This window comes from Parus major, chromosome 8, assembly GCF_001522545.3.
Source record: "Parus major isolate Abel chromosome 8, Parus_major1.1, whole genome shotgun sequence".
In the NCBI taxonomy this organism is placed as follows: Eukaryota; Metazoa; Chordata; class Aves; order Passeriformes; family Paridae; genus Parus; species Parus major.
In genome coordinates this window covers 25,337,468-25,364,288 of record NC_031777.1, presented here as the reverse complement: position 1 = coordinate 25,364,288, position 26,821 = coordinate 25,337,468, and the positions used below count along the sequence as shown (strand labels likewise).

General features: G+C 38.1%; 1 protein-coding gene across 6 annotated transcripts in view; it reads right to left on the bottom strand.

The window, feature by feature from the left end:
• The window catches only part of OSBPL9 (oxysterol binding protein like 9), a 58,719-nt gene that overhangs the window by 1,030 nt on the left and 30,868 nt on the right, over positions 1-26,821 (bottom strand). For 3 of the 6 annotated variants that reach the window (XM_015635907.2, XM_015635910.2, XM_015635912.2), the window contains 18 exons: positions 22,559-22,654; positions 20,767-20,814; positions 16,112-16,141; positions 15,225-15,275; positions 11,095-11,133; positions 8,083-8,176; positions 7,549-7,650; positions 6,939-7,098; positions 6,144-6,256; positions 5,755-5,873; positions 4,377-4,462; positions 3,980-4,148; positions 2,858-2,942; positions 2,472-2,582; positions 1,897-1,960; positions 1,642-1,782; positions 677-755; positions 255-346 (listed from right to left, as the gene is read on the bottom strand). In XM_015635907.2, coding sequence (XP_015491393.1) covers positions 255-346; positions 677-755; positions 1,642-1,782; positions 1,897-1,960; positions 2,472-2,582; positions 2,858-2,942; positions 3,980-4,148; positions 4,377-4,462; positions 5,755-5,873; positions 6,144-6,256; positions 6,939-7,098; positions 7,549-7,650; positions 8,083-8,176; positions 11,095-11,133; positions 15,225-15,275; positions 16,112-16,141; positions 20,767-20,814; positions 22,559-22,654 — 1,679 coding nt within the window. The remainder of the gene's footprint in view (positions 1-254; positions 347-676; positions 756-1,641; positions 1,783-1,896; positions 1,961-2,471; positions 2,583-2,857; positions 2,943-3,979; positions 4,149-4,376; positions 4,463-5,754; positions 5,874-6,143; positions 6,257-6,938; positions 7,099-7,548; positions 7,651-8,082; positions 8,177-11,094; positions 11,134-15,224; positions 15,276-16,111; positions 16,142-20,766; positions 20,815-22,558; positions 22,655-26,821) is intronic. The other 3 variants (XR_001523059.3, XM_015635908.2, XM_015635909.2) reach the window with 3 other exon arrangements.

The window sequence follows — 26,821 nt, the reverse complement described above, 5'->3', positions numbered from 1 at the left end:
TTTGTGCTGCTACAGCAGGGGGGAGGAGGCTGTGGTGGAGCTCTCCAGACCTCACTGAACATTTGATCCCAATTAGGATGTGACTGAGAGCTCCAGGTCTCCTCTTCCCCCTTAAATCCCCAGCCTGCCTGTACCTGGGCTCAGGGAGAACAGAGCATGCAGTGCTTGGATCAGTGCAGCCTTAGTCCCTGTACTGCAAACTGGAATCTAACTAAAATAACATCTTAATGTTCCCAGTTAACTGAAGTTCTTACCAGCGAGACTCAAAGTCGTCTTGGTCCTCCAATTTCCTTACCTTCTTCTTTATTGTAGGCATTTTCTTGGTATCTATAAAGACAGAATTCTCCTGGAGTGGAAGATGAAAAAGGAATAAACCTAATCAGTTCTTTAGCTAGACTTCAGATTTATACACCCTCACACTCTAGTAAACTAGCTAGCAGGAAACACAGGAAACGTGGTAATTCTTCATTCTCTTCTTGTATAGAAATCAAGCTTCCTTAAGAATAAATGAACAAGTTTTATCCCCAGTTCAGCATTCTTTTGGGCAGCCTCATAGGAGGTTCCAACTATTAATGTTTGTTTAAAATAAAATACCAAATCTACAAAACCACCCCAAACCCCCTAAGTACAATCTTGTATTTCTGATGAAAAGAGAAAAAAGAAAGCAAGCTGTTACCCCTGTGGAGTACTTTGCATACATGACCCCATTCCATTCTCCTTCAATGGAGCAGAAGGGTTTCTTGTCATTTGGAGAACTAAAGAGAAACAAACAGTCATTTCTCAGCTGTATTTCAGCAACTGAAAAATCCTAAAGGATCAAAACTCTATCCTACTTTCTGTAAAGCCTGGTTTATATCAGCCAAAGTGTCCATGCCCAGCACGGAAGAGAGGGTTCTGTTTACAAGGGGACAGTTTGGCATGAATGAGTTACATAAACCTCAACAAGGAGCATTCATCAGGGTAAAACAGGACTTGCTTGAGGGCTGGATCTGCATTTAGAGTTTAGGAAAGCAGTTACAGGCCTTCCACACAGATTTAGGGTGGTGAGTTTAAGCTTAAAAAGGTTTCAAAATCCACTTCTTCCCCAGACTACTGGGAAACACAAGACACCAGTTTTTAAATGGCATCTATCAATGTGTCAGTGATTTAAAACCAAGTTAAACCTCATTTTATCAGCATTCACCTGCTGACATCACAGCACATCTCCAAATATGATGAGAATCTCCACTGAATTCTCTGTGCTGGGTATGTGCACAGGCTTTAACCAAAATCCACCAAACCACAGGTAAAAATACCTCAAGATTGCAGCAGAGCTTTAACTGACACACTGAACAGTATCCCAAGGCTTGCTGCAGATTTGTATTTTTAGGAAAGGTAATGATGGAGACACTTTTGGTAATTCAGGAGAGCAAAGTTCCCTTTGGGAATCAGCTGAGGATGTTTTCAAGCAGGATAAAGTAGGACACAGGCCTGTGCAGCTTCCTCTCACAAATCTGACTATAAAATGGCCAATTCTAGGACAGGTAATCATCAGCTAAGTTCTTTTGGGTGCTGCTGCTTCAGCATTTTACACTCTTGACTGTCTTGTTAAAACTGTTGGCATTTAAGGAAGGAAAAAGTGAGATGAAGGAAGCTGCTTACAAAATTTCAGCTGTAATTCTGTGCTTCTTTCCTCCATAAAAAGGTTTTGTGTGGAAGACAATGGAAGCATTGTAACCTGTCTTTGAGCAGTTAATGCTGCACTCCCCACCAAGCTCTATCCATGGCACAGTGAGAATAGACCTGCAATTAGGAACATATAAATGCACATAATTATAAGCTCTTGACCAATAAATACTAAGGATGAAACATTACAAGGCATTAAAAATGAAAATAGCAATTAGAGCATTTACTTGCCTTCCATAGCCATTAGGAAAAGTCAAAATATAGTGTTCATCATGATCTAGGCATGTAACACACCCTGTTAAAAATAAAAACAGATTTAAAAAACATTAAGCAAAACCTCTACAGAACTTTTCATAATGATTTCATGAAATATGCCATGAAAAGGAAAGCTGAGGAGCTTCACTTTTAATGGATGCTGAGAATGCCCAGCTTCTGGAGGAGACAGGGATAGCTGTATTTTTGGAAAAAACTGGGCCCTAGGTGTTTTCAGCACACAGAGAGTATGGAAGGAATCTCTGGTTCCCAGATACATAAGCTCAAGTTACATAAACTCAACCATTGCTTACATTTAGTAGGATGACTTTAAGTAACTTATAAATTATTTATTATATTATTATGAACTACATATTAACATATAATATACTACACATCATTATTATAATATTAATATATAATTATAAATTTCATCCTATATATTATATATAATATATAATTTTATTTATTATAAATAATTATAAATTATTCTATGAAAAATCCTAGTTGCAGAATTTAATTTCTCCTCTGCTGCTCAATTTAGACACACATACCTTGCCCTATGTTATGGACCCCAATAGACATTCCTAGGAATTTGGATTTGGTCCATATGTGAGCATTGAACTGTATCCTCTTGCTAAAACATTCTGCATAAAATGCTGAAACTGAAGAAAGAGACAGGTATTAAAAACAGCAGCACAGGACACTGATACTTTTGTTTCCAAATTCATTTATTGGGAAAAATCCCCAGGTGCCTCACACTTATGTGGCAACAGTTTGCAATTGGTTTCTCACAAAAGCAGTTTATAACTTTTCAGCTTTTATAAATATGCAGCTTTTAAATCTGCAGAGAAAGTGTAAATCCAAGATTTAAGCCAAGAGCTGATTTTACTGTCACCCCTCTCCAGCTGCCACCTCTCCTGGTACTGTCCCAACTTACTTGGAGGATGGTGAGAGACCTGCTCTGCCACAAAGGTGACGTTGCTTTTACTGACCCAGGGGACTGGTCCTTCTGAGACTGGCTCCTGTGGGACAGGGGAGAGGATGCCATCACTCAGTGCCTGCAAACACTGCAAGCTTCCCAGAGAAGCTGCCTCCATCTCTAAAGGCTTCTAAAAATGTATTGCAGACCTCCTTAGTCCTGGAACTATGATCCTTTCTAAAGGATAGAGTTTCTACTCTCTTATTTTTAAGTATAAATGTCTTTCTTTCAATTGTCCCCAGAAAAAGAAAAAACATTAAATTGAAACTCACATATAAACCAAACTACAAAATAATATTTAAATGGCAGAAACAGTTTTTGGTTTTGCTTCTGAAAAAGTCTGATCTGCATATTAATAATGATATGATTTAATGTACCACAAAACCATAAACTAATACTTATTTCCTGTGGCAAAGAATGCAAAGTGTAATTAATTCATGGTTAGAAGCAATGGAAACCCAAATGGAAACACTGCCTTGATGCCAGCAAATTGGAGTGCAAATATTCACCTCAGAAACAAGATTTGTACAAATAAATTGGTAGGAATAAAAGGAAATGGGGAAAAGACATGGTTTATATCCAAATAATCACACTGACTTAGATGTGTTACACTGAGGCTACATGAAGCACCTCACAAGAGCACTTCCCACACCATCACTGGCAACTTCCTAAGGCAAGAAGCCCAAATGAGGTGCCAAAGAAGAAAAACAACAACAAAAAACCCCACTGGGCTGCACTGGTTTAAAAAATAAAAACAAAAAAATCAGAACTTTGGGAATAAATGAATTCATAATCAGTGCTATGAAGCACTGCAGAGAAAATGGAAATTTTCAAATCATCAAGTAGTTCTTTAAAAAACAATAAATTTTGTTATTTTATATAAAAATAACAATAAAATAAGTTATTTTACACTTCTGTCCAAAGAAAACAAGGAAGGAAGGGGAAGAATTGGTTGAGAAATTGCTACAGTTTGTTGATTTGTTACTTAAGCACACAGCATGATCCATTTCAGTCAGTGACTTAAAGCTTTGGGCTGCATCTCTGCATTCTGGGCTCCAAAAAACACCATGAGAAACTCACCATGTCATCTTCAGTGCCAGGCAACACCCAGTGGCATCGGAAGATCTCCCCCAGAATGGGATTGTAAGGCTTTTTAGCAACTGACCCTTTCCTTCCTGCATGGAAAGCTGAGAGGTACCATTTAACCACCTGAACCATCCTCTCCTTGGGATCCTTCTGGTCACTAATGCTACAGAGAGAGAGAAAAAAGGACAGGCAGAGTGAAATATAAGCAGGGACCTTGGATATAGAAAAGTTTTATGGATGCTTGGTTGTTTTGTAACTAGAAGTTTGACTGATTTGACTACTTCTGAAGTTTAAACCAAAATCCAAGCAATAATTTTCAAAACTAACAACTTCTAGCAGCCCACAAGCGCCATAACCAGACAAGAATCAGTGAATGCTCGAAGTCAAATACCTGACAAACAAGTCTGGATGTGCAAAGAAGTCAGCATACATTTCCAACAGTGACCTTCTTTCCAGGATAAATGTTGGAAGAACAACCTGAGTGAAGAAAAACAACCCATCTAACTGAAGGTATTTGAATATCCTGTGCAAAAGCCAACTGTAAATAGCAAACAGCACCCACAGCACTTTGTGCTCTAAGCTGATTGTGAGCCCGAGCTCACCAATGAGTTCTGACATATACAGGTCAGCTGGCATCTTCTACAAACCCTAAGGTTCAACAGGAACAATCCCATCCTGCATGGATTCTAGTCCCACTCAGAGCACATCAAATTCTGAATTACAGTATCACTGCTGATTTAATTTCATCTCTGTGAACACTGTCAATTTTCAGTTACAGGCAAACACTCACTTGCAGTCCCATCCTGCTACCTGTCTCTATCAAGATGAAGTTTAAGCTCTTCCTTACTACCCCCAAAGGTCCATTCTTGTGGATCTGCTCAGTGTGATCCCCTGCCAATTACTGTTACTGACAAGGTACATGCTCATAAAGATTCCTGGCAGTTTAATTTGAGATCAGTTATAGTTTTCAGCTATCTCAGGAATTCCCAGAACAGACACAGTTTGGATCAATTCCTATTCAGAACTGCCTGAAACCTTGAGAAGTTTGCTTGTGACCTGCTGGCTGTTTGCCCAGAAAAGAGTTATAATTTTGTTATCTACTGTTCATTCCAGGCTGGACAGTTAAATTCATCCACCTAAGGAAACCTAAGGATAAGGATTGATCTCTCCTGCACTTTCTCACTCTGGAATTAATTGTTTAAATTTATCCAAGCTGCCTGGAAAGACCAACACCTTCAAAATGCTGTTCTGCCTTCGTACAGACACCAGCATGAATCACACTCATGAAGAACCCAACCCTTTACTAGCCAGACCTAAATGTAGCATTTCAAAATAAACAGGCAATTTATTTACTCATTAAGATCCCAACTAAGCAAAGCTTTTCACTATATGGCTACTTCTTCCCTTTTACTTTGTTTTATTGAATTCCACCATGCCTTGGGATCTTGTAGCTCTTTTTTCTAGGAAGCTAAAGACATTTTAGCATTCTTCTTAAGTAAGATTCACCAACATTCCAAGAATCAGGTTCAAAGAGAACCAACAGCTATTTTCCATAGCAAACTATTTTTCCAAACACATTTTAGCATCTGGATATATTTATTCTGCAGCTACTTTTCCCCTTCCAGTAAGAACTCCAAAAATACCATGCTTAAGAGATTACAGTTTAACTAACTCTTAGAACAAATATGTAGTTAAATTATGTAACCTTTCTTTTACACAGAACTCTGGGTTACTGCCCTTCCTATTTCCATGAACACCAGCAAGTTTACCTTGGTTAGGTCCATGCCTAATCTCACTTGTGACAAGAGATGCATGATAACACTTTTGTGCTCCTCCACCGACTCTCCTTCCCCATCATCTTCTCGATCGTCGGGAGGATCAAAGAGATCTGAAAGACCAAATGGCTTTTGTTTTCCTCTAAACCTTCAAAAGCAGAGTGTATTTAATTAGCATATATGTAACTGTCAAAAAATACAGGATTTAAATCCTACAATTCAGCAATCTTCCATTAGTAAAGAAACAGTACAAACCACTTCCCATAAGTACCTTGCTTTTATATATATATATATATATATATATATATATGGTCCTGTATATATTGACCCACTTTACACACAGATCAATAACTCCTTACTGAAAGGTCACCCAGGCCACTTACCAGCATCATTTGTGCCATTAGACATGGAGGAATTGAGGGACTCTGTGGTATCTGGACGTTTCAGGCTGCTCCCTGTGCTGCTCCGAGTCAGGACTGCAGCAGACCCTGAAGAACTGAAGAAGAGAATAAATTTTCACATTTCAAATTAAGTAATTCAGACCAAATAACTGTCATTTGATATTCACAGACAAGGAATTTAGTGATAGACATCAATATATGTGCAGTGGCAGACATTAATATACATGCTGCATGCTAATTCACAGAAAGCTCAGAATGGATTGTAGCTGAAGGAATGGGGCAGCCTGCAGCCTCAGATAACACATGAAGGGAGAAAACAGCTGATTAATCCCTCTTTGGAATATGGAGCATGTTAAAATTAATTTTCTTATTAATATAAAATGAAGAGCAAAGAGATTTGGGGAAAAGGGTGCCAACTTCAAAGAATGTCTTTTAGTAAATGTGTGAGGGAATTGGCCATTTACCAAAAGCTGCAGCAAATGCAGGTGAAATGCACCATGGTCTCAGTTTACAGCTCTCAGCTGGGGGCTTCCAAAGTTTCATTTGCTAGAGTTTGTCAACATGTAGCTGATGGAATGGGAAGGAGTAGAGGAAGAAACTGCCTCCCTCACAGACACCTGTCTGTGGCTGAGGGCAGGGGTAATCTCACTCTGTTACACAAAGTGGCTTTTTTACCTCCCCCACCACCTTTTTAAACCATTTTCTGCAAGCAGACAAGCCATGTCCTTGTAGCTACAAACTGCATTCAGCACACTCTGTACACTGTCAGCTACTTACTCCATACATCGCTTTGGGGAAGAACTGCTCTGGTAGAATTCATCAGCATCATAGAACTCATCCTCACTGCTTGAGTAAGAAAAATCTGGGACTGTATTTGGAGACAGGTTGACATGGCTTGGAGAGGTGAGACTGCTGCTAGGTGCTGACTGCCCACTCCCTGTGGAGTATTAAAAATTACAGATTCAATAAAAACAAATTCTTTCAGAATCTACTTAAACAAGAATTGTTCAAATCAGTAAAGACTGACGGGAACTCATGAGGAGGAACATACAAAATTAAAAGCAATAATTAGGCAGGTTCATACTGAGTTTAACAGATGACAAAAGGAAAGCCACGAGGGAAAGGAAGAGCACAGGACAGCAGTAAAGTTTAAGGGACATGTTTTCTCCAATTCCTGCAAGATTGCAATGCTGGGGAGACAAAGTGAAGCTGGTAAAACTCGTACACATTGTGTATACATGGTGGGGAGAAAGAGCAGCATTACTGGTTTTAAAAAAAACATTGAAATTGGTGTTTATTAAAAGCAAGATGTAGGCCAATATATTGTTGTCTTAATGACTCATTGCAGGGTTGTTTGTATTTCAATAAAAGTAACCCAGAGCTGTACCTGTACTATTTGGTGTTGGAGTCTGATTCCCGAGCGATGCTACTACAGGTCCCACCGGCAAAGAGGAGGGTCGTTGCTCTGACTTGCACAACTGAGCAGGTTCTAGGGGATATTTTGGTATGTTAAACCCAAAATTCAGAAGCAGCTTTCACATTATTTCACCTAACCTCCAAAAATTAATTAATTTTCTACTAAAGCCATTTGGACAGAAAAACGTGTAACCATCACTTTTACCTAGGTCCTTTTTTTATTAAGCAAAGATGGCATTTAAAACAAAAAGCAGTTGTTTATCTAGAAATCATTTGACTTTTCTAAAAATTATAGCTTAATTTTTAAAGAGAATGTTAGAAATACAAGTAACTGAGAGCAAATAAAACACATCAGCTTATCCCCAAAACCAGGGGCAGGCTGGTGAGAACGCTCTGTGCCTCCTGCTCGTGCCCTTCTGAGCCGAGTGTGCCCTGTCCTGTGTGACACAGCCCTGTCCCCTCCCCACTGCAGTCACTGCTCTGCTTGTGGCTGTCCCCAGCCTACCTGGAAGTGTGACAGCTTGGGAAGGCATGGTGCTGATCCCCGACGGCTCCAAGGGGCTGGGCTGATACACGGCGTCCACGGGATTGATGGTGCTCTAGGCAACAGAAGGAAAAGCACATTTTTTTCCCACAATTAAAACAAAATAAAGCACAGACAGCAAGAACATTGTGAGCACGAGAAATGCCCAAATGCAAGAGAGCGAATTCCTGAGAGAGGAAGTAAAACACAAATTGACAGTTGAGGACATGAGAAATACTTTCAAAGTGGTGATATTTTGATTCTTTACACAGACTGCACATTAAATTGAATTTGATGCAGATTTGAAGCGTCTTATAAAGATTTCTTATTTCAGGTTCTTGCTTCTGGTATGGCACCCAATGTCCATTAATTAATAATGCATGCAAAGAGTGGAAAGTTAGATGCAAATTATATGGTCAAAATTAGGACAAGTAATCTGTGTTTTCAATTTTAATTTTCTTCCAAAAAATTCATTTGTCCAGACCACAGCAGATCAGCCCATAAATCAAAACAAGAATCATCAGCATGCTTAGAGCCACGAAGCAGCTTTGTTGCCAAAAGCAAGCTGACAGTGCTCAGTGCAGCTCAGTAGAGAACATCTCCACCTACTTCTGAATGTGGGCACTTGGAAAATGAAGCACCAGGTCAATTCAGTGCTCCCAGAAGTCACTGACTTCAGTGTATGTCCTTGGTTTTTATGCATCAAGACCCTTGGAAATCTAAAGTGCCATGTCTTTTAATCCAAAATATAATGTAAGCACTGTTTGGTATTTATGTTTACACACAACCACCAGTACTTCTTGGTTGTTAGTTGAGTAAAAGGCACACAAAACCTTTTTCCAAATATCTTGCAATTTAAATGCCTCATCTATCAGAACTATGAAAATTTTTTCTCAGTTTGCTCAGAAATTCAGTCAGGATGTTCATCCCTATCCTCTTTTTTGCACCAGTATTTAAAAGAAGTGTCTACAACTGTTCTCCTCTCCCTTTAGTCCATTAATTTCTATTTGTATTCAGACTGAGGGAAATAGGCTCATTTTAACCTTCCTCCCATTTTCCTACAAAAACCAGGTTCCTTTCTTGCCTCCTTTCCTGGTTGCCTGAAATTCTGAACTTTATCCTACAACTGGATGTTTGGACAATGCTCTCAGACACACAGTGTGATTTTTGGGTCTGTCCTGTGCAGAGACAGGAGCTGGAACACTGTGATCCCTGTGGATCCCTTTCAGCTCAGGACACTGTATGACTGAAAATCAGTGAAGAGTTCTATTATTTTTTTTATAGCACAAGGATTTATTTAACTGAAAACAGAACTATTATTCTCTGATCATCACTAAAACAAAAAAATCTCCATTAAGAACAGCCATAAAAATAGCTTTTTACATATTCATTGGTGTTACTAAGCAATATATAAATAATCCAGTACAGGTACTGTTACTCCACTGTATTTCAGCATAAAAGGAATGTCCCTTACCCAGTATTTCACCCAGTACTTCACCTCCTTGTGGAATTCAACACAGTAAGGTCCCAGTTCCACAGAGTTCACAGCTTAAAATTATGATCCCATCTTAAGAGTTAAAACCCAAGATGGTTCTATGCCACACAGGATGCTATTGCTATCTTTGTCCCTTTTATTTTTTAGGGAAACTAATAACCCATATGATCCAGAACATTGGTATGATAAAGAAAGAACTAAGTAACTCTGATTTTGCATTCAGGATTGTAACCTCATCCTTAAACAATTCTCCATGCTGCAACATGAACTGGAGCTTCTTGTTGGATTTTTGGAGGGATGCCTTCATGAGCCAGAAACAGAAGAAGGCAGACCCAAAAGTCTCCTACTCTGAGTTTAATAACAATTGCACAGAAACAAGACTCATCCCACCATAGCAGCAAAGAGTGATTATATTTCTGCATAAGTTTTAAGTGAAATCCTGACCTTTAGCCCAAGTGATGCTGACCTCCACAGACCACAATTTTAGACTTCACAATCACTGATCTACAGTTAATATATTCTTACAGAAATATTTTTTCCTCCCCAGCATAAGCCAGTCCACAGACAATGACATCAGTGGCTAATCAAATTCAGACTATATCAAGCTGCAAGATCTCTATGAAATGTCTGAGATGCAGATCAGATGTGCAGGTCACCTGTGCCTGTGGAAGTGTCTACCTGCACAGCTTCTCTTTTCCAGGGGAAATCACAGACCCTGTTCCCTTGTACTAAGACCTGAATTATGTTACATCTGTACGGCACGTAATAATTAATCTTATTTATGCCAAGCATGAAACTGAAATATGCATGTGCATCTTCAGTCCAAGGTTCACACCAGAAAATCCTACTGCTAAGGCTGTTTGTAGAGGAAAAACAACTAAACCCTGGATCTACTGTCAGCTCCAATGAAAACACATTAGGATTTTTATAAATTTTACTGAAACCAATCTCCTATTAAAAGTATCTGAAATGTACTCAAGTGACAAAAAAAGAACAAAGAAAGAGAAATCACATGTGACCAAAACTAAAAATGACAGAAGTTACATTAAAAATGCAGAAGTTCTATTAAAGAAGAAATGTTGCTTAGACAGACATTACACAACTCTGCATCAAAGGAGCAGCACTGTAGAAAAGACAAACTACTTGAAGCACACGGAGAGCAGATCTATTTCCTACACAAAGATACTTCAGATGGAACACAGAACTATTTCTATGCCAGTAAATTCCCTTTCATCTGTTCACATGGCAGATTTTTATCTAAGTGTTCAGTCACAACACTGCTGTTCAAGACACTCCATACAAAACTGACCACTCTATTTGCTAAAGACAAGGGTGTTAGCCGACCTCAGGAGCTAAGGACTCAACAGGAATTTTAACAAGACACTGGAAGCGGTAAATTAGAGAAAGGAAGAAGCATGTTGCAAAGTGAGTGGAAATTCAGGTCTCTGTTCACATGTTCTGCAGAATTAAAAGGAGATAAAGATTAGATGTAAACTTACTATAAGTCCATCTGCGTGCTTCTCCTCATTATTTTGGTCCTTAAGGAAAAAATGTTAAAAATATCAACATAACAATCTTGCATGACTTATCAGTTCTGTGCTAAGCGAGAACAGCGAGTGTCCCTCAGGAATGTTTACGTTTTCAGCCATAAAATGTTCCTCATCATCTGATACAGTAACTAAATTTGGAAGACACAATTGCACACACACAATCACTGCATCTCTGAAGATCAGCATTTTCTCAGGGCCTGTCCATGTGAATGCAGACAACTTTAAAATATCCTTTCTGTACTGCAGAGTACAATTCTGTTTTATAATGTGGGTGCTTCCCAAATACCTAACAGATCCCCAAAATATGCTCTACAGCTCCTATAAGTCTCTGAAAAAGGAAGTTCTCAGTTTCTGTGAATAACACACAAGAAAGGCAGAAGTTAAAGTAAGTTGAAAGGTTTTGACCTTTGCTTTTTGGCATCTGCTATATTTTAAAATGTTTTTAGATTATTCTCTATCTCAGATTTTGGTGGTTTTTTTTGCCTAGAACCGTAAGTGAAAGAGCAAGCAATGTATGGAAAACATCTGTCCTCAGGGGAAATGACATGAGCAGCAGACCAGTTAATGCCAATCTGCAGCCAGCACAGTTTTAGCACTGTACTGCAACAATATAAATTATACTGTACTCTAAGCCAAATCTCTTCCCCTCTGCTGCAAAGTTTGTATTAGACAGCACATCAATCCATAACTTTATCCAGTGTGAACCTCAAGACTTGTCTACAAAATATTTCTCCCAAATTTCCAGTTAACTTTTAAAGGAATAAGGAGGAAAAAAAATTTAAAAATGCAAGAAGTATAGACAAAGCTGGGACATATTTATGTTTTGATACTTAACATATCCTTCCTTAGCTCATACAGTTATACAGCTTATACAGTTGGCAATAGGCTGTCCAAATTCTGTGTCTGCTAATCAACATTTTTGAAGCCTAGATTTCCATGATAAAAAGAACACCAAGGACAAGAAGTTCCACTGGACTGCGAATTTACAAGACATCATTTTTTCCCAACACATAAAACCCCCCATGTTGTGTCCATCATCTGTAAGACCTAAGAAATAAACCACAAAGATGCTGCATGAGTACTGATGCTTGCTATCCCACCTCAGCAATGCACCAGTAGCAGCATCAATAAGTAAAGGAGGCAGAAATTCCACAAAACTGGGCAGGCAAGACTGCCAGAAATGAAGTCAAAAAGAGAAGGCAAAGATGCAAAATGAAACATCTGAGTTTTAAAAGGTACTTCATAGCACACATATTTGTAAGACTGAGGTTTACCACATCACTGGCAGAACATTTCTTATATTTTACATCACACACACCAGCAAAGCTGGACTTCTTCAACTGCCACACACACAAAGGGGACAATACAAGCCAAATGCTTCACCTGCCCATCCAACTTTGATTATTTTGACTGCTTTTTGATAAGCAATGCATGTATTATCACATATTCCTGTTTACCTGGTATTCATTATTTTGAAAATGTCACTAGTTACCTCAGCACAAGTGGCATAACTACACACTTGATTTATCAGCAAGTTTAATGAAAATTTAACTGTCCAAATACTAAGGTAAAAATCAATGAAACAGGACAACTGAATACACAATTAAAAAAAGAAACAAAACAAAACTCCGACAACCAAAAATCCAGGTTTGCTTCAGTGTTCCAAAATAATTCACATAATAAATGGTTGTGTGTTGGAAACAGAGTTCTAAGTATATAAGTGGTAACACTATTAAGAACACAGATTGGCAAGTCTGTCTTTTGATGAGAAAGGCACTGTAGAAGTAAAAATGGGGTGCAAGTGGTGTTAAGATGATTTACTTTCAGCAGTGTCAGTCAGCTGCCATACCTGCCCAAAAGATTTGGGAAAAAAACCTGCAGAATCTTAAAAGGTCTCTAATGGAGAGCACAAAGCTACACTCATTTTTACACAGAGATTGCATCATACACAAGCAACTCACAGAACTGTGGGAAAAACAACCCCAAACATCCCCAAAAGCAGTAGGAAATCAGGATACTAACACAGTTAATGGAAAAGGAAGGGAGGGAACAAAGACAGAATTCCCTTGTGGTCAACAACTAGAGTTGCCTGAGAGAAAGAAGGTGAAGAGATGAAGCAGAAAAAAGATTATTAAAGTACTGGGATTTTTTTTTCACTATATGTGGATCAACATCTTGCAATTAGCTGTGCATAAGGCACCCCTTTAACCCACCTTGTCTTCAACAGCTCCAAAAGAGCTTTAGTGATGGTTTAGCAAAAAACCAAACAATAAATCCCCCCTCCTTAGTGGATAAGCTCACCTATTTACACTGGTTAATATTTAGTGAACTGAAAGAACATCTTAAAGGTCTGGTTTAGTGCAACAAAAAGCAAGTGTTAGCACCTTTGGGGGACTCGAATTCCAGCTGTCTTTACACTCACATGGTAGCTGGAGCAGTAAAATACTGAACCTGATCTAAATGACTGCATCTGCCACCACCAGTTTTGTCCATCATCAGCAAACCACCAAAAGAACTTTAAAATATGCTTAGCATCAGCAGAAGTGGTCATGTTTGTCTAACTCCCAATAAACTCACACAGAGCAGAAACAGAATTTGATATTCAACAGAAACAAGGAAGATAACTCAGCCACCTATTACCAGCTCTGATCAACAGCCTGAAAAGCAGATTATAACTGCAATTTCACATTGCTAATTACATAGCAGAGCTTTTTAAAAAGAGTAAAATTTCATAGGAATTAAATTCATAGGAATTAAATAAGAAATATTAAATACATTTATACAGTAATTAAGAAAAAATGAGCTAGTAGTTCCTTGCAGTTTTTCCAACAGTTTCCTCAATATAGCAAATCACATATAGATTAAAAAATCAGCATATTACCATCTAACCTATCTACAATTTATATAATCTACTGACTTCACTGTATTAAAACAGCTCTAAATTTACCCAGGACTAAATAACAGTAAATAAAAAACTGAAAGGCATTTCTTGTTGGGACTACAGTGAAGGATGAAGTAGCATCACTGCATGTTAAATAAAGACTGTACTAGCTTCAAATTCACGTGGCACAAAATTATTTCAATGTTTCAACTCTAGTGCTTGTAAAATTTTTGGTTTTGTACAGACCTGTTAATTAACAAGCATTTTCTTCACAAATTTTTAAGTAATAGATATGAAAACTGAATTTTACAAAACATGCACTGATCCTTTCAGCGAATGACTTTAGATCCTTTAAGATTCTAAATACTTAAATTTTCACTGCACTCAAAATTTTGTACAACATATCTGGCATCTAAAATGAAGACAAACAGCAGTCTTGCATTCCAAAGCCACAAAAAATAGTTGATCTAGATTATAGGAAAAAAAAAAAATTGAGGAGCTCATTCCAGTTTTTGGATATATCAGTATGTGTTCTGAGTAAATCAGCCTGAAATTCTGAAAATACCTTTATTTCTTTGCAAAATATCACCTCCCTCCACTTTGGTCACAAGATATAAATCAGCAGTTCAAAATTAACATATCCTAAATATAGAATGTTAAACCTGTAAGGGCAGAATTCAACAAAAAGTAAATCCGAAACTCCCCAAATTTTAAAATCTAATGAAAGAAGTAGGTGAAAAGCACAAGTGCATTCTCAAATAAAATAAGTCTAACTTCAAGAATTTCCAACATCATGAACTTCAGACCTGTGGCAGATCTTGCCAAACCAGTTTCATTATTTACATCATCTTTCACCCCTTCTTACTTGTCAGCCATACTCTCAAATGAAGCAGAAATGAGTTTTATTAAATTCCTTTTCTGTCAACCTGACATTTGTCTAAGTTCATCGTTAGTTTAATGGCAAACTCTGAAAAAGAAAGTTTATCTGAAAGAAAACTTGAACCAATGTGACTGCTACCGTGAGCATTAACAGGATTGTCTGCTATGGAACTCAGTATTTCAGAAACTTCATTAAAATAACAGTATAAATCAACTTATAATTGTTTTCTTGTTCCTGGATCATATAGGAGGCACTTTGAGGTTTCAATTAGATTAATGCTGTATCACTAAGATTTAGAATAGTTTACAGTGTACTTACTTTAGCAATCTGTAGCAACACAATGCAGTGTTTTATTGATTCTACCATGCTCTAGGGAAAGAAAAATATCAGAAAAAAAGTTGTGTTACTATCCCTTAATATTTTGTGTTTATTAGTTATATAGAATATTGGGTGTGAACTAAATGGACACTCACTTCTGTGGAACCCCTAGTTTCCTTTCCCCATTTTTTTTTCCAGAGACAAAAGCACAGCAGCAGAAAATGGAAGTTTCCAAAGCCACACACAAGTCAGGCTGTCAGGGTGAAATGGAGGTCACTCCAAGCTCCCAGAGTGCTACAGGCAGGTAAATTATCATGGGAAAAGAGGCTCAGGGAGCAGGGCTTGTTTAATCTGGAGAGGAAAAGGCTCGGGGAGACCTTATCAAGGGGGATCAATATCTGACTGGGAAGGCAGAGGAAGACAGAGCAAGATTCTTCTCAGTAGTGCCCAATGACAGGACAAGCAATGGCCACAAACAGAAATAAAGGAAAATCACCTTAAACAAAAGAAAACACCTTTTATTCTTTTATGGATGATAAAACACTGGAACAGATTGTCCAGAGAAGCTGTAAAGCCTCCAGCCTTGGAGTTACTCAAAACCTAAACTAGATTTGGTCCTGAGCAACCTGTTCCAGCTGATGATGCTCTGAGCATAGGGGTGGACTACAGACCTTCAGAGGTCCCTTCCAACCTCAACCATTCCATGATTCCAAAGTGCTGGACAGAAACCTGAACACAGCACCAGAATCAGCCTGCCTCTGCCATAACAATGTTGAACCTAATATGGATCCTCATTTTTCTGTAAAAAGGCTTTAAAAACTTTCTGAAGAAAATAAAGTGAATTTTAGAATCAATATATAATAGTTACAAAAATTAAAGAAACTTACACTAGTTGTTTCTTTGAGACCTTCAATTTTCTGTAAAAGAAAAATCAAAATAGCTTGATTAAAGACAGAATTTCCAGCATCTGGTTTGACCTAAATACTGTATAAAGACAATATTTTAATTTTTAACTGGGGGGAGGAAAAAAAGCCCTTAACCAACATGCTAAAGACTATTTCCACATATAGACAATTTTCAAGACAAGACTGAAGTCCAACTGGTAAGTAAAGCTTAAAAATGACAAGGTTATGAATTTCTTAACAGTGACATTATACACATTTACCCATTAAAATCTATACTTCATTTTTGCATAACACCAACAAAAATGAAATGCAGAATGAAGATTCTAAGTTCATTTTGTATCCTTATAAATTGTCCCGAATGGTGGAACATTTCAACACTATTACATGAAGTGAGCATCATTCGAGTACAATAAACATTTGCAGTTAAGCACAGTTTGATGCAAATCACAGAAATCAACACTGCACACATGTTCTTACTCTTTCCACGCCTCCAGTAAAAGTGCATCTGGAAATCTGCCTACTTAATTTTATCTAGAAACACTGGTTCATAAAGATTTCCTGTGTGGAACTGCACCTCAGGCATGCAAAAGGCATCTGCATGCCATGTTCTACATCAGCATGACCTGGTTCAGGAGCAGATGCTTCCTGTTGATGTCCTTGGCTCTGTCTGCAGAAGGCAAAATCACTAAACTGGACTCAGCACTGAACCTCTACTAATGAAATTACAGGTCATCTTTGTTTTGATTAATTTGAGTGTGCCATGTGATTTGAGTCACAATCTTCTTGATTCTTGAATAATCAAAGTGTGTAAAGGATCCTTTCCCCCCAGCAGGCATTGCAAGCAAAAACCTCCAGCATAAGAGAAAAACATGCAGCTATAAATCCACAGAAATGAACAGTTGCAATTTGTGGATTAAAAAGAAAACAAATACAGTGACAGCCTCTCGGGCAATTCCCAAGGGAAAGTTTTCAGCTATGCTCTAGATATTACTCAAAGGATGCTGTACATTTTCTTCAGGATTAATTAGCCAAACAGAACCCAGACTCAGCCCTTCCTACTGGAAAGCCTGGACCATGTTTATCTAGGATACATCATATGAGGGATGTTATATCATGAAGTTATGGTATATTTACTGCTGCTGCTAGCAGAGAAACATGCCAACAGCTAAAAATTCCTTGGCTTTGTTTTTGTTTGTTTTTCACTACGAGACTTCTAGTCTAAACTTATCAACACATATCGAAGGAAGCATTTTAAATATGACAGCATAGAAGTTCTGAGCCTTTATAGCACCAAAATAGAATAGGCAAAAACACACAAATCTTGTTGGATGAAAGATGATGCAGCTGAAGGAGATCATGCAGTTTCAAGGCTGTACAGCCAGCTGGAGACAGCCATCAGCAGCTTTGATCATTCTTTACCCATTTTTTTTTCCCAACTTGTTATAGAGTATTTACACACCAAATAAACTGAGATCTCAGTCCCTTCAGTGACATCACCTTTTGCTGAAAATAAGAAAGTGACCTCAGGCCATGTGATGCAATTCAGTGATGTTGGTTTCTCCCCACCCATCTGTAATTTTCCAAGCAGTTCACTGAGACGTTGTTATTCTTACACAAAAGTACAGACAAAAGGGTAATTTTGTCAAGGATCACGTGGAAGATTGAGAGGGGGAAAACACCTCAAGACAAGCAGATTTCTAAGGCCTTTCAACAAATTATAAAACCATAGTTTTTTCCTCTCTATGGAAATGAATCCTTTGTGAGCTGGCCAAATTAAGCAGTGACATTTTGCATTGATCCAGTATTTTTCACATTTGTGCTCTATGACCACCTTGCAAGAACACAGCACACAGAACTTTGTCAATTTAGACACTATGAAATTGTAAGAAAAACCATAAGCAAGTATGTTGAACATAAAACACATTGCCAATAAAAGCCCCAAAATCCCCAGACATTTATTACTAACGTTTATCACAATTTTCTCTTCTCGTCATCCCTAGTCTTTGAAAACTGGTAAGATTTTAGTAAGACAGTTCTCCTAGTTTTAGGTGATAAATACAGATATTTTCATCTGAAACCCCAATTTCCTGCAGATCTACATTTGCAGAATGCAGATCTACAATTGCAGAATGCAATTTGCTATATTTAATCTAATCAAACTGCAGGCTGCTGCTGAAACTACTCCCTCTACTTGCTGCTCATTACATCTTCTTGACATCTGATTTTTTAGGAAATCACTGAGGAAGCTAATTTTATCTCATCCAACATGATTTTTGCCTCATTCAACAATCATGTGACTACAGAGGGATCAGTTAATCCAGCAGAGAGGCAGCAGAGGCACACAGCAGGAGCTGACTCATGGTTGAAATCTGTAAGGTGCAACCCAAATCTGTGTGTTCAGCCTTGGATTTACTTCACAAAAAACACTTATTTTGAACCAAACAGCTTAAGCAGGCTGCACGTGCCTCCCAGATCCTGTTAAGTAATGTCAGCTTTGTTCCAGCCTGCAAACATGCACCTCTTTGCTTTTCTGATGCCTTTGAGTGCTTCAGTTTTCTTCTCCCTGATGTGTGGTCAAGATAACTACACAGAATTGAACAGAAAAACTGTCTTGGAGTTCCCACCAGTAATATTGGTAACACTGTAAGAAAGCAAGGTCCTGTCTTGTCTTCACCTTGAAACACCCTCAGATCAGATCAGACTCCTCCTTCCCCTCCTCTGCAATCAGATACAAACATTGCAGCCACCAGGAGATTCAGCAGAACTGGCAGCACTGCTGGTTGTGCACGATCACACCAGACCCTGCTGGCTGCACTTCTGCCAGAACAATGCAGCACAAGGAACTCAAGACAATCCCTGTATTTCCATCAGACCTGCATCTGCAATGTCTTCATCCAAATTCAAGAGACTACCACATCTCAGGAGGAAGATACACAGGAGATCTTGAGGCATGTCAGAACACCCATAACCTATGTCATCACCTTCAAAACACCAAATATTCCATAACTTAAAGCCAGCTCATCCAATGCTCTGTGAACTTGCAAAAACAACAGCTCGGGTTTGAAATCCCTGGCCATAGACAGTTGCAGAACAGCACTCAGATGACTGGGAAGCACTTAAAACTCAAATATCCAAAACTTGCTTCCTCAGAGGAAAGAACTAAGGGTTTGCTGGAAGTACCCTGCAGATTACACTTAGCTCATACTCTGATGATGATAGCTGAACCATACATCCATAAACAAACAGGGAAACTGCTAAATACTGTATCACAAAACTTCTCAATACAGGAAGAGATGTGATCAAAAGAGTGCTTTGTCAAGTCTTCTTCATTTTTAATAGAGAATAAATGGAATCTGTAGTAATAGCAATCCTCATCAAGATTTAAAACCAGAGGATGCCAACCTCTTCTAAATGAGCCTCCTCCTTTCTCTATAAATTCAATCCATCTGTCCCATAGATACTTTGCAGAGATAATTGAAGTCAGCACAACATGTGGAAATTCTCTAGGGATTAGGAGCACTACCACAGGAAAAAAGAAAGTACTGCCTGATCTGCAAAGTAGCATCTGGAGGGAGGTCAAAATTGAAGGACAACTCTTCCCAGTAAGACACACTGAAGGAGAAGTACAAAACCCTCAGACCTCACTCTTGTGGCCAGGTTAAACACACTGACAGAAATGTACTTCAAAGTTCTTTTAAAAGCCTGTACATGAGAAAGAACTCCCCAAGACACCACCTAACACATCAGGCAAGATGAATAACACTTGAAAGGTCACAAGCATTATGAAGACGTAAAACTAATCACAGAAAGCATCAAAGAGTTCTCAAAACAGGAACCAAACACCAAGAGAACACAGCTTGTTTTCCACAAGAGACATTGAGGGAGGGGACAAGGATGAAATACACCACTGCTCCATATCAAAATTACTGCACTTGCTGAAGAGAAGCAACTCCTCTGTAATAAACCCTTCATAAGGAATTGTTAAATCCTTCCTCCACACACACAAATTAATATATGAAACCAGCATGACACCTAATGCCAAATCCACACCATCAAAGGTATGTGCCAGCCTTAAACAGTGCTTGAACTTGGACCTGCAGAGCTGATTTTGGGATGGAACAGGAGGGGATGCAAAGAACACAAACCATTTATTTGAATTACACCCTTGATTAAAGAGCAGCGCTCCCCACTACTACATTTCTGGCACCCTCACTTCAGTGAATGAATTGTGGTGTTCTCAGACTTCCAACGTGTCACAGACCTACACAGGATGCAGACTGATTATGTGAAATACATGATTAGGAGTATTCTTTTCCTTGGGAATAGCTTTGTAATTCCTACCAACATTAAACACCCACCCTTGTTAAAGATTAAAAAATAATGAATTCAGGTTAAAACGCTTCCAGCACTGTTAGAATTATTTCTGACAGACTGAAACCTTTTTTAATGTTATGATGCCCATTATTACTAATTTTTTTTTTTGGTAACTTAGTCACAACACGACTGTTTTAAGTTATTCAAATTGCTTGAAGTGATTTTGACAACTCAATAGATGTGTACTTAGCATTTCTACTACAGCAAACTGATGCACAACACCTCCTGATAAACAAGCAATTTTTAAGACAAAATGTACTTGCTTTTCTCTGTTCATCATCTTTGCAGTTCTGGAGTTTTTCATCAAAGAGCTAAAAGAAAGAGATACTTGTGAAAATACTGAAAATGTTATTTTTCCATATAAAATCATACAGAAACACCAACATTTCAAAACTAAAAAGCTAGCATTTAATAAGTGTAAAGTCATATGACCCTGGTATTTGGATCCAAAGGAGTTTTGGCCTAATATTTCTTTACAGCATTTATGATATAACAGATTTGTAACTAATTTCTCACATCATCCCATCCTGCAAGAGACCAAATCTCACAGCTAAGCCTGAGAATTCTGCCACAATTTGAACAAAAAGGAACGGTTAAATAACATAACTGAACTCATCAGAACACCTCCAGCTGCCTTTTTTCTATTTCAGCAAAAGCCTTTGGGGCATATGAAGCATTTAAACAAAAGAGCTTTAACTCTCTTCAACCCCTCCAGGTACCTTGATTCAGGTACATGATCCAAATCATGTAAGATTTTAAGTGCATTTTTGGGGGAAGATATGACTTCCTAGTATCAATTTATTTTCTTAGAAGCGGGATATGAGATGCAACAAAACAAAGTGAAACAAACCCTCACTGAAAAGCCTGCATGTGCATTTGCTGAAATGAGTTAACAGAGGCCTCCAAGGGCACTCTAAGGTGCACACACAACCATGAAGTTGCTCAAGGAAGAGAAAAGACTGGGTAATGCTAAAAGTTCATCATATCCACCCTTGCAGCTTAGAGAAGAGGATGTAATTTTTAGGAAGTGAGCTGCAGCTCTTCACTCAATTGCTTGCCTCAAACCTACTCATGTGTTCCTTTCCCTTGAGGGCTGATTTCTAGTTCTAAAAATAAACTGTGATCTTGGTCTCTGTCCATCCTCAAACTGACTCATCTTTCATTATTAATTAACTTCTATCCCCCTCCCCCCCAGCTGGCCTGAAATCACAACTAGAAGGTGTAAAGATTTAAATACCTTTTGTCAGTGAAGTGATGGCTCCAGAGAGGCAAAGACAGCTCCTGATCAAGTCTTTGCAGGGCAGCTCTGAATTCTGTTTGCATCTCTTCTGCCTACTTTCATTTTTGTTGCTGTGCTCATCCCCCTCTCCACCCTACCCTCCAACTGAATTTTTGCTGAATATCCCACATGCAATACTTGCACATTATATCAGGGAAAAAAAATCCAACCCAGCAGAACTGAAGCAATTTAACAGCAAATTTAACTTGCTGAGTCATGAGAAAAAGGTGTCCTAAGCAGCAGCAAAAAGTGTTTTTCTTAATAAGGTGAGTACTGAGAGAAACGACCTCATTGTCCCTTGTCCCTTGAATTTCCATCTATTCTTAAAATACAAAGTTTAGAAGAGGTGTATTGTACAACATTCCTACAGAATGTTTTCACTCAAGGACAAAGCATGGATTATCTACCACCACTGCCACAAAGTCTGAAACTATCTGCAACTGCAGTTACACATCACTTGACAAAACCCTCTCAAGATAGATTCTAAAATGCTATGAGCAACATAATGATTTAATTATGTTTTAAAATGAAACTTAATATATTTAACCTTGCCACTTCCATAGAGGTTTTATATAAAACAGAATCTTTCATCCATTGTAAACCATTTTATGTAAGTCTGCTTGAGATATTCTAATTTTAATAATCTAAAGAAAAAGGCATTTTCATCTTGACTGACTCTCTCTCTCTCTCTGCTGAGCTTCCTTTCAAGCTGGCCTTGAAATCCAGCCTGACAAACAGACCCCCAGCACAGTAAATGCAGCATTTAGTTACCATACCTTCAACTGGTCTATCAAGATCTGTAAGTAAGCATCAGCCTCAGTAAGTTTCTTGTCAAAATCATGAACGCTGGGAACAAATCCTGAATCCACACCCTAGAAATAAGTAAACAAATAAAAATCAAATATTTAATTGGTGTTTCAGAGGAGAAAAAAACCACAACAACAATATGGTTTTGCCTGCCATCTGAGAAAATGCTGCCTCGTCTCTCATCCTGCCACGTGCAAACACAGGCACACAGCTGAACACATTTGGCTTCTATTTGCAGCTAAATCAGTAGCAGTAAATTGCTGCACATTTTCAGAGGGGGTATAATCATCACACACCAGAGTATTTCATTACTTATGATTGAACAAATCCTTTTAAATTACACTGATTAAAGTTTCTTTATAAAATATAAAGGAGAATTCACATTTTTCTGAAAACTGGCTTGTGATTCCATATCGTTACATTTCAGCTAGGGAAGCCCAAATCACACCCAATGGGATAACTGCACTTTCCACACTTCAGACAGTATTGCTCAACTCACAGCTCTCTAACTAAGGACTGCTAAATCTTTTCTTAAATACCTTTGATCTGAAAAGTTCAAAATTGTTAGTCCTGATTGCCCCAGTTCCTTTACAGCTATAATGATTTGCATCCTTGTCACTGAATCTGAATTTTGACATTTTGTTGCACACACACCACCACAGACAATGTATCAATGTAATGACAGCGATTACTTTTATATTTTCTTGCTTGGAAACTTGTTTCTCCTAACAATACAACACTCAGAGCACACTTCTGTATATAACATAATCCCTATCTTTAAACTGATACCCAAACAAATTCCCACTGGGATACAACATCTTTAATTAGAGGAATGAAAAGAGAGGATTCTTGATTACTTCTGCCTTCATGCACATATGCTATGTAAACACATTAGAAGTTTATTTATGTAATGCCTTTAATGCAAATGGAACTGTGAAGCACACCCAGTTAGAAAAGATTATACACTACAAGATAAATGTATATAGGAGGAAAACCTCATGAAGGATAAAGAAAGAAATATCAGTTTTAACAGAACATAATCCTGAGAACATCACAGCAGTGACAACTTTGCTACCAGCCTCGATATTTTCACCTGTACTCACATTGATCTCAAACAGGACAACTTCAAACTCTTATGAAACCATCAACTGCAGTTTGAACTGCTGAGGATTTCAAAAGTCTGAGCATGTAAAGATCAATCAGTGGGGAAAACATTTCACATGGAAGATAGGCAACCTGTATTTGTAAAATTCCACATTAATGCAGCATTTTCTTTGACATGGTTTGCTCTGTCAGAACAATTTCTCTTATTTTTGTATGATACTGGGCCATCATACTAAGAGTTTTATTGAGGGCTCTTTAGAGGTGTGAGCACTTTTGTGCAGCAGTGGAATGACGTGCACAGTATCACACACAGCCTAAAACATAAACCCATCTACTGACAGTAGAAAATATTCTTTACTCATTTGCTACAGGTGGGCATGAAGATCTTGACAACAACTTTACAGGAGTAAATCTATCCATACAGATGGGTTAGTAATCAAAAAAGATATTCACTTTATTAAACAGTCAGCACAGGTCAAATTTAGAAATAGTGTGAAACAAGGAGCATGGAGGAGAAGATGAGAGAAAAAGAAACCATTTTGACTATAACAAAAAATAAATGCAAAAAGCACAAAGTGTAACAAGTTATCAAAAAAAACTAATAGGCAGAAGGGAGAGCACTCTCAACTGAACAACTTTTGATACTCACTCAAACTAGTTTAAATTACACTGAAACTACATCTGATATAATGTGAAATTAGTATTCAATTTCCTTCTTGAAAATGGAATTGTCTGTACAGCTACCCATCAGCCAACCTCATCAGTTCAGCAAATGGTCCTGCAAGCTCAGTTAAAAATTCTGGAGGTCAGGTTTCATATACCAAACCACATGGACTATGCAGGAAATTTCTGCTGAAGATACTACACACAGAGATAAAGTTTACAGGCATGATATCTGTATGCTGCATCAAAATACTGATTTTTATTTCAGTCCTCACTCAATGACTACTAATATGTAACTACCTGGTATTTTTAGTGGTGGCTTAAAGAGAAAATTCCATTCTTGAATTTCAGGCTCTTAGAACTAAGGGAAAAGCTGATCAAAACATTCAGTGTTACAACTGAGCACAGACACCCACACAAAACAGAGTGAAAATTGTAATCTAAGAAGTTCTATTAGAAAATTAAAACTTCAAACAATGTAAAGAGGAAGCCATAAAACCAGGTAAAGTGTCAAGCTGAACATAATGGAGATGAAACATGAGAATAATTCTGCAAAACACAAGTACTTAAAGCTGCAGCACCTCAGTAGTTTGCTCTTAGGTAGTCAAGATGAAATTTGATAATCTTCTCAGCAAATTTATTAGTCTGTGTTATATGAAATTAGGTTAATAATTTCTCACACAGTTTTAGAACTGAAAAACTTGGGAAAATTGTAAAGTTGAGCAATACCATAGAAAAAACAACCTGCATAAATAGCAAACAAAATCAATCAGTATTTCAAACCCAGCAGTAATTTAGAAAGAGGAGATATACAAAGTGCAGATTTGCACAACAAATGTTTATTTCTTGATTTTCTGGTCACTCAAAGCCACAGTAAAGGTAAAATGGGGATCCTTTCTATTCTTCATCGCCATGAAGGAAATGAGGATTCAATAGAAACAGATGAGCAGAGCCACTAGAATGGCATTTAACAGCTTGGTAAACTTGAACATTAGGAATGTGCACATCTCAATGAGCAATCAAATTTTTATGAGGAACTTGTAAAATATGCTGCTCACCTATTCACAGGCTGAAAAAACAGGTTGCCTGCAGACATTGTTTAACCTCCACCCTTGGAAGGCAGAGTTCCAAACTCAGGATTTGACCTTTGACAACCTGATCTAAAGTACAAGTTTGCCTTGAGTTGAGGTGTTTGGAACAACCTTGATTTCCAGAGGTCTTCTCCAGCTGAAGCCATCCTGTGACTCTGAAATAAGTATCTTCAAATTATGGAAAAGAACGGGAATCCAGACTATTTCTGATTTTCAGAAATACACTGACTCTCTCACTGTCAGTATCTATCTGAAGAAGTATGACTTGCTTTTCCATTGAGTAACTACATCTATTTGTAAGTAGACTTTATTAACCTAATATTAACTTTATTAACTTTGTGTTCATGTAAGTTTAAAAGAATTAACAGATGAAATAGCTGCACAAGTAAGTAATTTAAAAAAATTTACTCTGCCCACCACCTCTCAACACAAGAAATTTGGTGTCTGATGTCTGACTGTTTCCCACCAAGAAAACCATACTGATAAGAACTCTGGAGAAAAGAGAAAAAGGTACCATAGCATTCTTTCCATCATCCTCCCTCCCTCCCACAACTTCTGGAATGTCCCTCCACTTCAGGACACAGCAATAACTTAAGGCCCAGACTCTCCAGGGCACATCCCAATGCCAGTGTTTGCAGGAGGAGGCAGGGCCCAGCAGCACTGACCAGTCTCAGGTGTCCCAGTGGGATCTCTGTGATCCCCAGTCATGTGGAATGACCAGACACAATGGTTTTCCTAGAAAAGGGTTTCCATGCTGGTCTTGAGCTGAGAAAACAATTCCCGTGCTAACAATCCTCCAAATTATTCCCCTCATACACAACCCTTTTTTTTTTTTTTTGGAGAAGGTAAACAGGAGGCCAACAACAAAACATAACCTAATTGAAAATACATATTATGAGCTTTATTTTCATTACAGAACTGCTAGCACCAAGGGAGTTTCATGTTGTTTCCTTGTCCTCCAAATTAGAAGTCACACATATCTCTAATGCATTTGTATTCTAAACTTGTCCATGCTAAGAAGTAATTCAGCCTAATTTGAACCAGTCATTTCAAACTCGGATGGGATGAAAAGATTGCATCATCCTTAGAAGAAGCATACCAGAAAAATGCAACTATATTTCTCAAATAAAAGCATTACAATTATAGCTTGCCTGGGGAAGGAAGACAGAAAGCTGTAGGAGTGGAATTTCTCATCTTTTTGATGCAAGCACCCCATGACATGAAGACACTGCTTGGACGTTTTTAATCTAATTAGGATTCCAAATCCAACAAAAAATTCCTGTGTAAGTTAGTTTGAAGGAGTGAATAAGAATGTTTTCCTTTCACCCACAATATCTCATCAGAAACATATCCCCTGCCTACATTGTGCTTGAT